General features: G+C 36.5%; 1 protein-coding gene across 1 annotated transcript in view; it reads right to left on the bottom strand.

Moving 5' to 3' along the window:
* Gmds (GDP-mannose 4,6-dehydratase) overlaps nt 1–14,690 on the bottom strand; it is a 514,073-nt gene that overhangs the window by 295,811 nt on the left and 203,572 nt on the right. The window contains exons 5-6 of the mRNA XM_034509632.2: nt 5,766–5,958; nt 4,751–4,855 (exon numbers count right to left, since the gene is read on the bottom strand). Of these exons, the coding sequence (XP_034365523.1) occupies nt 4,751–4,855; nt 5,766–5,958 (298 nt within the window). The remainder of the gene's footprint in view (nt 1–4,750; nt 4,856–5,765; nt 5,959–14,690) is intronic.

The following is a 14,690-nucleotide window of genomic DNA, read 5'->3' as shown; positions in this document are numbered from 1 at the left end:
TATTTGAGATCACTCTGGGATGTATGGTAAAATGTGACAAGGTAGGGGTTGGAGGGTGGAGTCAATTATTGTATTTGAAAAAAATTATCTATGAGATACTTTAGTGAATCAGAGAAGCTTTTCATATTTTCCTCGAGCTTTATCCAATATGATTAACATCCTCATGACATCACAGTTTTACTAACTCTAGCTTTTCAAAGAAACCTAAAAGTGAAGGCAAAAAAATGGATGTATCAATTTTTGTAGAAATTGAATAGCTTAGATAATAAACATAATCTCTTTTCCTAATTAGTAAATAAGTCTGCATAACTAGAAGAAAGGATATATGCTAGCCACACCCATGACAGAGAATATACTGCATTACGCAAACATAAAATATGTAGATCCATATTTTCACTAGAAGAAGCAGCCGATACATGATTTCAAGTATGTGAGAGGATGAAGTTTTTCAAATACATGAGCACATTTGTATAATTCATTTGTGCAATAAAGACTAAAGTTTTTACTTAGTAAATTAAAATAGTTGATTTATTTTAAAAATTGGATTCTTATTAATAAAATACCCCATTAATATTTATATCAGTATATAACAAATAGTAATAACACAAAGAACATGCTGATACATTTTCATGCCTATGTACCTACAGTGCTGAGATCTCATCCATTCCTCACTATCCTGTAGCAGGTGCTGGTAAAGTGCCCACATTTTATATGAACAACATAAACATACCTTATCGTAATGGTAAGAGCTGCTAGATCACTAGGTTTGTTTTCTAGCAATTATTTCCAATTACTTATCTTATACAATCAACAGTGATTCTGTGTGTGTGTGTGTGTGTGTGTGTGTATTTTATGTCTATTTTATTTTTATATATTATTTTATTTATATATATATAAACTATATGAAATATTTTATGTGTTATATATTTATGTTATTTTATTTATATTTTTTATTTTTACATTATTTCTTTTATATCTTTGTGTTTTATATATAAATATATAAAATAAAGTTAACATAACACAAATGTGTTTTTAAATAAAGTCTTAAAACTAAAGAAAAAAGAACCTGGAATGAAGTAAACATATATAGTGACAGAAGAATGAGACAATAAGAAAACTTAGGAGTTGGGTGCTGTCATGAGCAGGTCTTTGGTTAGCTACAAACTTGGTGTCTTACACTAATGATGATGAACTTTTCTTTTGTGTGCAAGGCCTCTTTGTATGGCAGGAAAGAACTCAAGAGTTCCAACCAAAAATTACCTCTGCAGCACAGTAGGGCTACTCCACATTAATAACTCTTGGACACTATTTCCTAGACCAACTTGCTATTTGGGAGAAACCAACTGCAAGTTTCTTGGATGTTCATTAGATAGATATTTCTTAAAGGTCTCGACAGTAAATATTTAGGATTTCCAGGATACAGGACTTTAGAGTGCGAACACAGCCACAAACAAGTGTAAACAAATGAGCATAGTGGTATTCCAATAAAACTTTATTTACATACACACACACACACACACACACACATCCACACACACGCACATGAGTGAGAGAATACAATTTGGCCCTTTTTGCAAAACAATTTGCCAAAGTCTAATCTAGAAAACTTTTACATTAAAAAATAGTTTTCCCATACCTTTTCTAGTCATAAATTACTATAAAATATTATATATTTATGTAATCAAAAGACTGACACCTATTTTCAGTGGAAGAAAGATTTATTTCTCCCCAAGATATCAGTCTATCAGTCTGAGCTCTACAAACTAAGGTTTTTTGTTGTGCCTTGGATTAAACTGCTGATTCTAGAACTCCATCCAGTAAACGTGCTTGTTCCTTGTGGGAATTGGTGCAACACTAAGATGACATCACTTTCAGTGCCATCCCAAGCTTTATTTACATATATTAAAAGTTTAAAATGTGTATAATGCTCATTAATGTATATCAACCAGAGTTAATCAGTACTACAAATAGTTTGTAAGTTTTAATTATATATATATATATATATATATCCAATAAAACAATAATCATTACAAAAACTCCTATAAATTTTTACTGTTTTCTAATTCTGACATCCTAAATTTAAGTCATTAAACCTTTATTGAAATGGGGATACTCATTCTTTCTTTAAAAATATTTACTGAATGCCAATTAGCACAATGGCATGTCTTAAGATGCTAGAAACATTAAAACAGAGTATAGGCCTCCTCTAAGAGTCTCAGGCAGACACAAATGTCTCCTCAGAAAACAATGCTTAATCTTAAAAAAAAAATACTTTCATATTATTTTTATTTTAGTTTACAAGTTTTAAAATGCTATATATATTAAATTTTAGACATTTATCAAAGATAGTATTAATATATGTTTCATGTTTCTATCTATATGTATTTGGTTATATAAATGAAGTTTAAAAAATGGAACATACCTTAATTATATATATAATATTTAATATTTAAGCCATTTTATTGTTTCATTTTATATATATATATATAATATATATATATATGCACCATTTCATTGTTTCATGATATATATATATATATATATAAACAATAAAATGGCTTAAATCCTAAGGTGAAGTTTTATTTCATTTAATAATCTCAATGTGACAATGTATCTGGTAATTTTTATTTTAGTGTGTATGAGTGTATATCTATGTATGTGTATGTGTGTCTCCATCTGTCTGTGTCTATATTTTTATCTTTATCTGTGCATATGTATATATATGTGTGTAACTACACCACAGACATAGAAGACAACTTTTTAGAGCTAGAGCTAGTGCTCCCCTTTCATTATGAGTTATGAAGATAAAGCTACCTTGATGGTCCAAAATCATTCCTTACAAATATTTAACAAACACCCACTTTGCAGAATGACATACAGGATAACTCCCTTTGCAGGTCTGAAGGCATTAAGGGTATTGCTGGGCATGATAATAGTGACACTGGTGCTGGGAAATTTAATATGAATGAGTGAAAGTTTTTTTTTTTTTATCTCTAACATCATTTAAAAGTTTTCCTTGAAATTTATGAACATTAATTTTTAAAATTCAGAAAATAATACTAATAAAAAAGGATTCCTTTACAGGTACAAATAAAGGACTGGCAGAGACATTAGAGTTAAATTATCTTTTCATTGTACAACCTAAGAATGCTTTCACCTCTTCTAACTTGGCTAACTGAAATTAACTTTTACCTTTTTTGTAGGGGTAGGAGAAATGGTTCATGTCAAAGAGAATAAAATACAGAAACCCAACAATACATACAAGCATGTATGTGAGAGAAGAGACAGGATTATCATTACTGAACAGATTCCTAATATCCCCGTACTCCACCCCACCACACACACTAGACGCTTTAAGAAAGGAAAAAAGAAAACCTTTCTTTCTTGTCATTTCCCCTTACCAACAATACCCAGAACCACGAAACTAATTAAAGGGGGGGGGGGGGAAGGGGCGGGGGAGGATGGGAGGGAAGCAAAGAAGACAGATTGGCATCCTTGCCTTAACAACCCATCATGGGAATTGTTAACTTAAGCAATTACAGAATAAAAACATGTGATGCTAAAGACACCTTTATAAATCAGACACTTTAATCTTTCTCTATGATTTGATGATTTAATTAGGTGAGTATATAGTCAAATAAATTTTCACTGAAATAGACGTACTATTAGTTGTTGGGTAAGATACGAGTTATAATATTGGGCTTCTTGCTTATTCTCACACTCTAAGATTAAATGGGCATGAAATTTAATAAAATGCCTTTGATTTAGATTGTACAGATTTTTACTTTAATGACTTAGATTGTGGGTTCCATTCTCAGCATAGCTTACTTGGCTTGGTTAACATTTCCCATATTTCACTAAATCAGAAGTAATAGTGGGAGAATATATTTTCTTACTTAAAATTTAATGTTCAGCTGAACTCCTGAGATCTCTTAGACACTGAGTCACTAACCAGGCGGCATACACTAGCTGGTACGAGGCTCCTGGCACATGAACAGCAGAGTACTGCCTGATCTGGCCTCAGTGAGAGATGTAAGCAACCCTTGAGAGACTTGGGACCCTGGAGAGTGGAGAGGCCTGGCAGGGGTGGGGTGGGGGTTGGGGAGTGGGGACATTCTCTTGGAGACAGAGGAGGAGGAATGGGATGTGGAACTGTGGGAGGGCAGGCCAGGAGGGGGTTAACAACTGGACTGTAAAAAATAAAAGTAATAATGATAAAAAAGAACTATGAAAAAGATTAAATGTTGAAATCAGAGAAATGGTATTGCTAATAGTCTCAAGGACAATAAAGCCCACGTAAAGAAAATGAAGTTTTCTGGAAAACAATCAAAACCACACCCAATAATTCTCAAGAACTGATTTCAAAATAATTTCTGCTGTTTCTCTAATGGAATGTATTGAGAAGGTACTGACTTTTCAACTGGATGAGGCTAGGTAACCAACAATGAATTGAGAGACCACCAGTAGTTTATCCCTCATTCTTGCATTCACACAGAAACTTCCCAATACTTGAGTTGAAAACTAATAAAACTAGTAAAGTTGGCAAACAGTACAGCTTTTCACAATGAGTTTTTTTTTTTTTAATTTCTTACAAATTAAGGCTAGATTTCTATTTTATTTTCACCACAGTCATTGATACTAAAAATGGACGTAAAAATTTTTCAATCTGTAGAACACCAGCAAAATATACATACAACCTTTTCTGTGGCTAAAGCAAAAAATTTTCCTTTGCAGTAATATATCCACTCACCTCTTCTGGGACTCTCATGATTGAAGAGAATGCCATTCACTGCAAAGAGATTATAAGCTTCACGGAAATTCACTACAATCCAGTAGGCGTAGAGTTTGGCTGCTCCTGTCGGAATAATTTTTTTAAAGATAAAGTTTACTCTAAAGGATCATGCTTTTCATTCACCTTAAATAATAATAACTAAAATATTATTGATAATGCATCAAAATAGCAAATATAAATCACAAGGCAAAGACAAACATGTGCTAAATAATCATCTCATTAAGAAATACAATTTCCTGCTTTGTAACATTCATAATTAATTCTTTTGCCATCACACTTATTCAACTATATTATATAAAATATATCAAATTCACCTTTCTGACCTACCTACCCTCTCTCTCTCTCTCTCTCTCTCTCTCTCTCTCTCTCTCTCTCTCTCTCTCTCCTTCCCTCCCTCCCTCCCTCCCTCCCTCCCTCCCTTCCTCTCTCTCTCTGTCTCTCTCTTTCTCTCTCTCTCTCACATGCACACACACACACACACACACACACACACACACACACACACACACACACTTAGAAAATGAGAAAGAAAATATTTGGTATCTTAACATTTAAACTGCTTAAAAATGTTATTATTTACATCTTTAATGAATATTTCTTTATAAATGGGGTAATTTAAGTCTGGTTTTTCATGCTAGGTTTGAGCACAGAGAAATTTTCATGGGGAAAATGATAAAACAATACAATAGCTCATTGCTTCAGCACAATCTCTTAACACCTTAGAAAAAAGGCCTATTCGGGCTAAATTTCCACATAAAGTGATCTATGTAGAAAGGTTGGAGGAATAGGGCGGTTGAGGTGGTAATTTTACCTGGTAATAATGCATATGTTCTATTTCCCAACAAGTCTCTCACTTTAGTCTATCTCAGGGTCAATCACACTCAAAAGACTATGACACACGTGCAGAATAAAAGCAGAAACATCCCCACACTTGCAGAGAACATTATATGCAGCTGGGCACATATGTCCTTACCATAGGGTGACCTTGGATAGAAAGGTGTGGTCTCTTTCTGGGGTATTTCCTGCACTTTTCCATAAAGTTCACTTGTTGAGGCCTGGTAGAACTTCACAGAATTTATAAGGCCACAAGTTTTAATTGCATCCAGAAGCCGCAAGGTGCCAACTCCATCAACATCTGCGGTGTACTCAGCTAAGTCAAAGGAGATCTGTGAAGAAGAGGCAGAGATGACTGGCATTAAAGGCCATCTGTGAGAGATGCTAGCAAGGTGATAAGCATAGCAATTTCACAACATGTGGCTTTATGCTGGTAAGAAAACAGCAAGTGTTATTTCTTAACAGAATTTCTATTGTGGATTTCATCTACTTCTAATGTGGAATAGCAGAAGACTACATCAATATTCATTTAGCACTTTTGTCAACACTTTAACACCCTACATTTCTTCAACATTCTAGCCACATCCCTGAGAAGCTTTGCATGATGGGGCAACGCTCGGTTCTTTAGATGGTACTCGTTAAAAATTCAGTTTGAACCAAACTTTTGGAGGTCTAGAAAAATACACAGTTTAAATGAGCCCTCAAAGATATCTGTGTACTGACTAAGAACATGTATTATATACAACAGTTAACTTTTGAAAACACAGTTTCACTTTTTTTAAAGGGCACAATAATAACTGTAGTACCTATAAAGAATGTGAGTTTATTAAATGGCACAGTAAATGCAACAAAATGCTAATGTGTATATATAAACTGATTTCTATGAGGTTACTAAGATGTAATTCAACATATTCCAGAATTGCAAAATGAGTTTACTTTAAAGGAAACAGGCATGTTCTTAGGTAGGTTTCTATTTCTGTAATACAAACCGTAGCTAAAAGCAACCTGGAAAGACCTAAGTTTATTTGCCTCATATATCCCAATCACAGTCCATCATAGAGGGAAGTGAGGCCAGGACCTCAAAGGCACAGAGGAGTGCCACTTACAAATCACAGCTTATTTAGCCTGTTTTCTACAGAAGCCAGAATCAAAAGCCCAGGGTTGACACTAGCCACAGTGGGCTAGGTTACCTACATTAATCATTAAACAAGTAAATGGCACTACTGACTTGTCTATAACTGATCTGGTTAAAGCGTATTCTCAATTTGGGTTCCTTTTCTCAGATAACTGTAGTTTGTGTCAAGCTGACAAAAAACTACCCAGAACCATGTGATTTCTAGGCTTATTTCTTAAATAACTTTGACACATGATAAGTAAAAGAACCTTATTTTAAATACCTTAAGACAATGAGGCTGAAAACCTTACAACTGGTGTATCTATTGTAGAATGAACTATCTTAATCTTCATGTGGGAAAACCTCTCAATAGGGTAAGGCCATTTGTTTTCATTATTTCCTGGCTACTGATTATCCCTTGGACAAAAGTCATGGCTCTATCTATGTATATACAGCACTGTCAGAAGTTGGTCCACTGCTCATTAAGGACTCTACCCACTTCGCCCATATCATCTACAGCTATATGTAAACCTTAGGAGCTATCTAAGAAACTAACAAGAAAGCTATATATTTCATTCACAATCTTGTAAAAAGCCACAAGAGTAAAACTGAGCTCATTTTATGCCTCCTCCTCCGTGTGTGTGTGTGTGTGTGTGTGTGTGTGTGTGTGTGTGTTGTATAAACACATATATGGTGTAGCTACCATGCAGAGAACTAAGGAGGATATTATTTGTCTTCCTCAAGGGTATCCACATTATTTCTGAGACCGAATACTCTTGAAACTCACATTTTGAACTAGGCTAACTGGCTAGCAAGCTCCCCAAATCTGCTGATCCTTATTCCCCATTACAGCCATACCAAGCTTTTACATAGGTACAGGAGATTTGAATGAAGGTCCTCTTGTTTGCACAGCAGGTGCTCCTACAAACTGAGCCATTTTTCCAGTATTTAACTTTATTTTATTGTGATGGGGTCTCAGTATACAGCCCTGGCTGACATGGATTACTATATGTAGATCAGGCTACCCCTAAATTCACCGAAATACACCTGCCACTACCTCCAAGTTATAAGTATGCACCAACATGCCCAGACTATTTTATCCTTTTTAAATAATACTTTATAGAGATACATAAAATGAACTATAAAATAGTTTATAGAGATACTATAAAACTTGCCAGTTTAACGTTTACAATTTAATGGTTTTCATAATTCACAGCATTATGCAATCGTCATTACCATCTTACTTCAGAACATTTTTATTACTCACAAAACACTGTGCAGCTATCAGCAGTCATTCGCCAGCCCCCAGCTCCCACTTGTACCTGGACAGCCACTGATCAGTCATGTTTTTCCTTTATATATTTACCTACTGGAAACATTTCTTAGGAGTGAAGTCACATAGTATATGGGCTTCTAAACTAGCTTTCCTCTCTTACTGTTGTCATCGCTCTTAGATACAGCTGCCTAGGTATACAGGTGCTGGGGCATGTGGTTAACACCATGTTCCATGTTACATAAAACAGTTGATTTATTATTCCAAAGTTGCCTCGCTCCTTCACGGTCTCACTCACTGATATATGTAAGGGTTCTGATGTCTCCTTATTCTAACCAACAATATTTGCAGTCTTTGGTTATAGTCATGCTTATGGTTTAAAGTACTCTCTCACTGTTGTCTTGATATGCATTTTGTGGGGACTAAGGATATTGAGGATATCGTCATACTTAAGGACCATCTTTGTATATAAATCCTTTGTCCATTTTCTGTTTGCTTTGAATTTTATATTAAGTTATTTTATTTATTTACATTCCAAAAGTTGCCCCCTTCCTGCTTCCTTCTTCCTAAGTTCTTCACCTCACCCCCTTCTGCCTCTATGAGAATGCTCCCCCACCCACTCTCCCTCCACCCATTTTTTTAAGCTGGGCTCTTTCTCAGTTCTTCAGTGAACTGTGCTGGCCTGTTCTATATATTGGTATAAGTCCTCTGCCAGACACATAACTTGAAATCTCTTCACATCAGGACAATTGTCCTCTCATAATTTTAAACAGTGGCTTATGAACAAAAAAATGTCTAATTTACCTGTTTTTCTTCGTTATATGTGCTTTGTGTTATAGTTAGGAATAATTTCCATAAGCTAAAAAAATGAATGTATACTTATGTTCATTTAGCTCTGTGACTGTAACATGAAAATAATGTCAAAACATGTAAAACAGTGAATACAAATTTATTCCATAATGGGAAGGTGAAAATATTATATTGCATGTTTATAAACTAGTCCCTTATACTTATTTCCATGATCATTTTAAATTAATTTTGTATATAATTAGGGGTCAAAATTCATTATTAGCAGATGGAGATCCAACTGTCTCAGCAACATAGTTTGAAAACTATTATATCTCTGATGAATGGTCTGGACACAGTAGGTTTTGTTCTTCAGAAAAGTTTCAGTCCTATGTTGATAGGAACATACACTGAAAAGGCCTCAGGACAGAGGTATCAACGGCTCTATTAAAACAATAACAGTGCTACGTGAGTCCTCAGCGTGGAGCAGATATCATTCTAAGCAGGTAAATGAGCACACGACTCAGAAAGAAGAATAGGTATACATTTAATATGAAACAGAAAGGGAAAACAAGCAGAGTGGCATGGTAAATGTAACAGAGAACATGCACGTGTGTTCTATTTTCAGTAAACCAAGTGTCCCTGCAGACTTTAGAGTACAGAAAGGAAACTGCTCTACTTGACATAAGCAATGAGACTCCATTCAGAGGACAGGCTATGGAAAAGGATCAACCACAATTAGGCTGAAAGTAGCATAGACAGCAGAGGATGATGGGGAAGATGGCTGCCTGTTAGCAATTTAAAAGCATTCTTTCACAACTGTTGTATAACTCCATGAAAAGGAATGCATGTTTGGTACTCAAGATTTTATAGAATAAGATTATTTTATAAACAATTAATTATTTTAAAAGTACTTTTTAACATGAAGTAATAAATTAAATGTCTACACCAATCAAAACAGTACTTTATAGTTTCAACTTTCAAAAGTTAAAAGTATGATTTGCAAAACACTAGAGGTCTGGAGAGTTATAGCCCAGGGGCCAGACCTGGCCAGTTTCCCACTATAAAATACAGTTTTACAGGACACAGCCACAGTCACTCTCTTACATGTTTTCCACCATTGTTTTCATGCTACAATCACTGGGCTAATGAATTTGTTGTTTAAGAATGTAATTCTCACAAAGCTGAGAGTATTATCTGGTCCATTACAGAAATAACTTTCTGACTTCTGAATTAAAACTATAGTTGCATTTAATAGCCAAGAGAAGCCCTGATGCTCTAGGACTCATAATTTGATCATACTCCCAAAAATATATTATCAATCAGAAGTACACTTAAATCTGCTTCACCTACTGTACACCCTAGTGCAGTAGTTTCCAGTGGAGAATCTAGGGCTGCCTGAGAGCCACCCGTGCTTGGGACATAGGACGTGGGCTCAATCCTATCATCAAAATCTAAGCTCAGCTTCTACTGAATGGCTGTATTTTTGCTTCACTCTAAAATAAATATATACATATTCTAAATTTTGGACTAGAGTCATTAAAAAGCTGTATTTTCCAGAGGCCAGGTAACATGGCAAGCAGCATCTTATTTCTCATGGTAAGAATAAAAGAAGAATCAGACTGGTATGAAAAAAATACATAGGGAAAATCCCAAAAGCTCTCTTAACTCCCTCTCCAGAACACCTGCTTCTGGATCCTCACATTCCTCCAGATCTCTTCATGGTCCACTGGTAGCAACTGGTGATGCTGTTCTACCAGGCCTAGAGCATTCCTGCTTCAGGCCTAGGGATTAGTGTGCATATGTGGGGAGGGTTGAGTTTTTTCCTTTTACCCATACCCTAGGCATGTTACCAGTTAACATCTCGATATCACTATGCACATGACTTCAAAGTGTCCCGATTAATTTGCTTCCTTTTTCTGAGAAATTTTAACTAAACTGAATTCAAGACATTTTCCACAAAGCTCTCCTTCCCTTTTCCCCTCCATCCATATAAACAGCATCCATGTAAAACAAAGCTTAGGACTAACCCATCTATTCCTTCCCTTCATAGCTCAGAGATACAAGCCTTCTGACAACTTCACCCTTTCAATATGAAAGAAATTTCCATGGAAGCAAGAACAAACAATGTAAAAAAAAAATGATGAATAAGGATTAACTTCTTTCAAGTCCCTCAATCAAAAGATAGCATATGACACTGCAGACAGACACACGTGTTGTTTGCCTCCTCAGGCCCTTATAAAGCCATGGCTCCCTTGCATGATTCCCTCTGGCTTCCCTAGAGGTACATCTGGGTCAGTGTCATCCCTGTCCGCTGCTTAGTCCTCCCTTCTTGTCTTTCTAGATCCCTTTCTGGATCTGGCCACTTGAAAGAGCTAGATTCACCCCACCAGCTCCAGGGCCCTCTGCCTTGGGGCATAACTAAACGGGAATATTGACCTTCTTCAGCAAACTGGCCTGCAAGCATCCTTGCAGCTCTGCTAATTTTTCTTTGTCTGGTTGTTCTCACAATACTAAAGAGCATCTGTCACACAAAAGGTATTAAGAAATCTCACTAGAAAGAGTAAGAAGCTTTTAATCCTGAAGTTTAGAACTTGACCCTAACTGTAACCATCATATACCATAACAACAACAAACCACATAGAGAGCAAATTTCACTTTCAAAATCTCAACAGGGAGATGGCTCAGGGAGTAAGGTGTTTGCTGTGCAAGCATCAAAACCTGAGTTCTAGCTCCAGCACGCATATAAAACTCTGGGTATAGTCGGCCTGTCCTGTGATACTGGCACAAGAGAGGTAGAGAAAGGGGATTCTTTGGGTCTGTTGGCCAGCAGTCCAGTAGAATCAGTGAGCTCCAGGATCATGGAGAGACTTCCCATCAAAACATAATGTGGAGAGTATCTGAGGATACTGCAGTGCACATATGGACACACACATCTCAATGAACTACTTGAAATTTCCTGACTCCACATCATCTCAGAGAAAGTAATTTTTTTTATGAAAAACTAAATGTAGTAAAACAAAGCCAAAAGACAAGAAAAATGCTATCTCTAACAAAAGTTACAAGAGAAGCTCATAATGCCTTGTGTGGAAAGTGCCTCAGACCACACAAGTAGTCACAGTATGCACTGTTTACAGCTCTGGTGCCAGAGCAAGTTATGAATCAATGAGACCCACAATAAAACACTGTTTTCCATCTTGAATTAGTTGTTCCTAGTGAGCAGGAGTCACTAGGGCTAGCTAGCCTTTACTTAATAGCTGGGACCACATACAAAGCTTTGCCAGGGCTGGTAGAGTCAAGCAAGTATAGGTCTGACTGTAGGGAATAAGGTCTGGCTGCAGAAAATGCAGAGTAGGAAAACAGACCCCTGCCTCCTGTGTCTGCTTGTCCTTTTGTGCATGTAGATGAGTAAGAGGCAGGAAAAGAATGCTGCAAGGCTTACAAAGTGTGACCATGACACTCTAAGACTTAAAAAACAATTCAAAGAAAAGCTCCTGGAAGACACAGGCACATGAGGAAATGGATATGAGATGCGAGCTGTTCTAGAGGTAACGTGCTGTCTGGGGTAGGGGATAGGAAATATGAATGAGTAGCAGGACGATAAGCCCCTGGTCATGTATGCTTCAGCAGTGGCTATGTCTCAAGAGCACGAAGTCCCTGGTTTACATATGCATAAGTAAATGCTATTCTGGAACACACTTTTTATGTGTCTGCAGCTTAAGAAGGGCCTCTGTGGTGACAGCCTTGGCTGTGGCTGAGCAGAAGACAATACCAGTTGACCATGGCTGACTTCCTGTTCTGTGCTCTGAACCTACATTGGACTTCTCCCAGGCCAGCTCAAGGCCTGCATCAACATACAACTTTATATATTTTCTTTATACTGTTGCAGTTACAGTTTTGTTTTAAAACATTTATAGTTACAGGCTAGAAACACATTCATATGTTAATCAACCAGTTTAAAATTACAGTCAGAAAAAGAAGTGAAATCTTTGTTAACCTTTATAAACTGAAGGGCAAATTAAGATGTCCGTCAATTAAGGGTTTTCAGGGGAACTATACATGTAGGACAAGATTAAAAACCCTCCAAAAACTGTAGGAGGCACTACCCTCCAATGCCTTTGTCTATCTGTCCCATTCACTACATTTTGCAGTGCTTAGTAAATGCGATATATTAACTTATCTGTTCAACAAACTATGTTATTTTCATGAATTCACACTTTTGCTAACAAACACATTAACAAGTAGAACCAAGAGTCAAAGGCCATAGGGGGCTATACTTCTGTTATATTGTAAAGTTTTTCCAGTCTATGAGGGCTCACCTGCTCTGGAAGCCAACCTCATAGTCACCACTTTCCAAATCTGTTGACTCTTATTACTAACATAAAGAAGACCAGTGTCCCCATGGGCTGATGTTTGGTAACCTCCAGTTCTAACATGTTACTTTTTCTTTCCTGTATCAGTGGCAATGCTTGAGTTATATGTGTGCTACTTTTGTATTCTCCAACAATCTTCAGTCCAATCCTTAAAGTCTGTACTAAATTACTGTTGCAAGCAAAACATAACCAGGCTTCGCATAATTTGTTGTAATTAAAATTAATATAAAACAAAGACTAAACTAAAATATTATGTTGTGCGACAGGGCTGGTAGAACATACCTGTAATCTCAATACTCAGGAAGCTAGGGCAGGAGGGGCAAGAACTTTATGCGGGCCAGAACTACGTAGAAAGAATGTTTTTTCATTTTCACTAAGTTCTATATAAATCTTGAGAATTTCCTTATATTGAAAATGCATACCACAGTTCTCAGTAGCTTGAGTCCTTCCTGAGAGCCACTGAAGTTGACAGTACCACTGCTACAAGTGTCCTGAGTATCACTCATGGCACTCCTTGCTTTGAAGCTCCTGTGGGGACTAAGTCCACTGCTGCGTCTTGCTCTATAATGTGTCATAGCATATGTCTGCATCATTACCTCGCTTTTTAAAAATGAACTATTAACATGTTAATTATAACAAAGTCGTTTTCCTGTTATACTTTGTACCATAACAAATACTGAAAGAATAAGACCATGTGATATGCTATGATATATATGATATGATATATATATATATCATATGATATATGATATGGTGATATTGCTAGAGTCTATCATAAGTAACCTTGCTTTCTCTTTAGCAGGAACAATCGAGTTTTAGTATTTTACAAGGTACTTAAAGAAAGCAAACTCTAGAATGTACCTCCATCACCATCCATTGGCACAAGTTACACTCACAAGCTCTTAACACTACCACAAATTCCAACCACCAAAATCTAAGTGTATTATTAGTCTTTCTAGCTGGAATACCCTGCCACCTACCTTAAACTTTTCCAGCCCAGATACCGAGCTGCTTTTCCCTCAGCTACCCTTCCCTATATAATCCATGCATTTTGGTTACCCTGACTGTATGTTTACCTTTTAACCCTCCTGGCCTCTTGGTCTCCTGGTTTTCCTGCCCTCCCCTGTCCTCCTCTCTCCTCTCCACATATGGCAGAGCTCTGGTTCACACTCACTCCAGACTCTCCCAGATGTCTCCGCCTCTGACTGTGCTCTACTTTTTATCTACAATAAACTCTCTCCACCATACCTAGGAGAGTCATGTTCTTATTTTTTCCTTTTCTTTTTTTCCTTTCTTTTCATTCACCTGGGAATTCTAAATAACATATTTTCTGAAGACACAAAGCTTTGATTTGACACTGAAAGGACAATGAGTCTTGCCAAGAAGAGCAGGGTATAGAGAAGAGAAAGCAGGACCCCTTTGCAGGCTGCATTTTGAAAGTCATCTGGAGTTCCAAGAGGATTCAGGATAGAAGGAAAATGTTCAAGAAAACAGATGGCTACTCTTCTTTGATTTATG

The sequence above is a fragment of the Arvicanthis niloticus genome, chromosome 8 (genome assembly GCF_011762505.2).
Source record: "Arvicanthis niloticus isolate mArvNil1 chromosome 8, mArvNil1.pat.X, whole genome shotgun sequence".
Taxonomy (NCBI): Eukaryota; Metazoa; Chordata; class Mammalia; order Rodentia; family Muridae; genus Arvicanthis; species Arvicanthis niloticus.
This window is presented reverse-complemented; position numbering and strand designations above follow the sequence as displayed.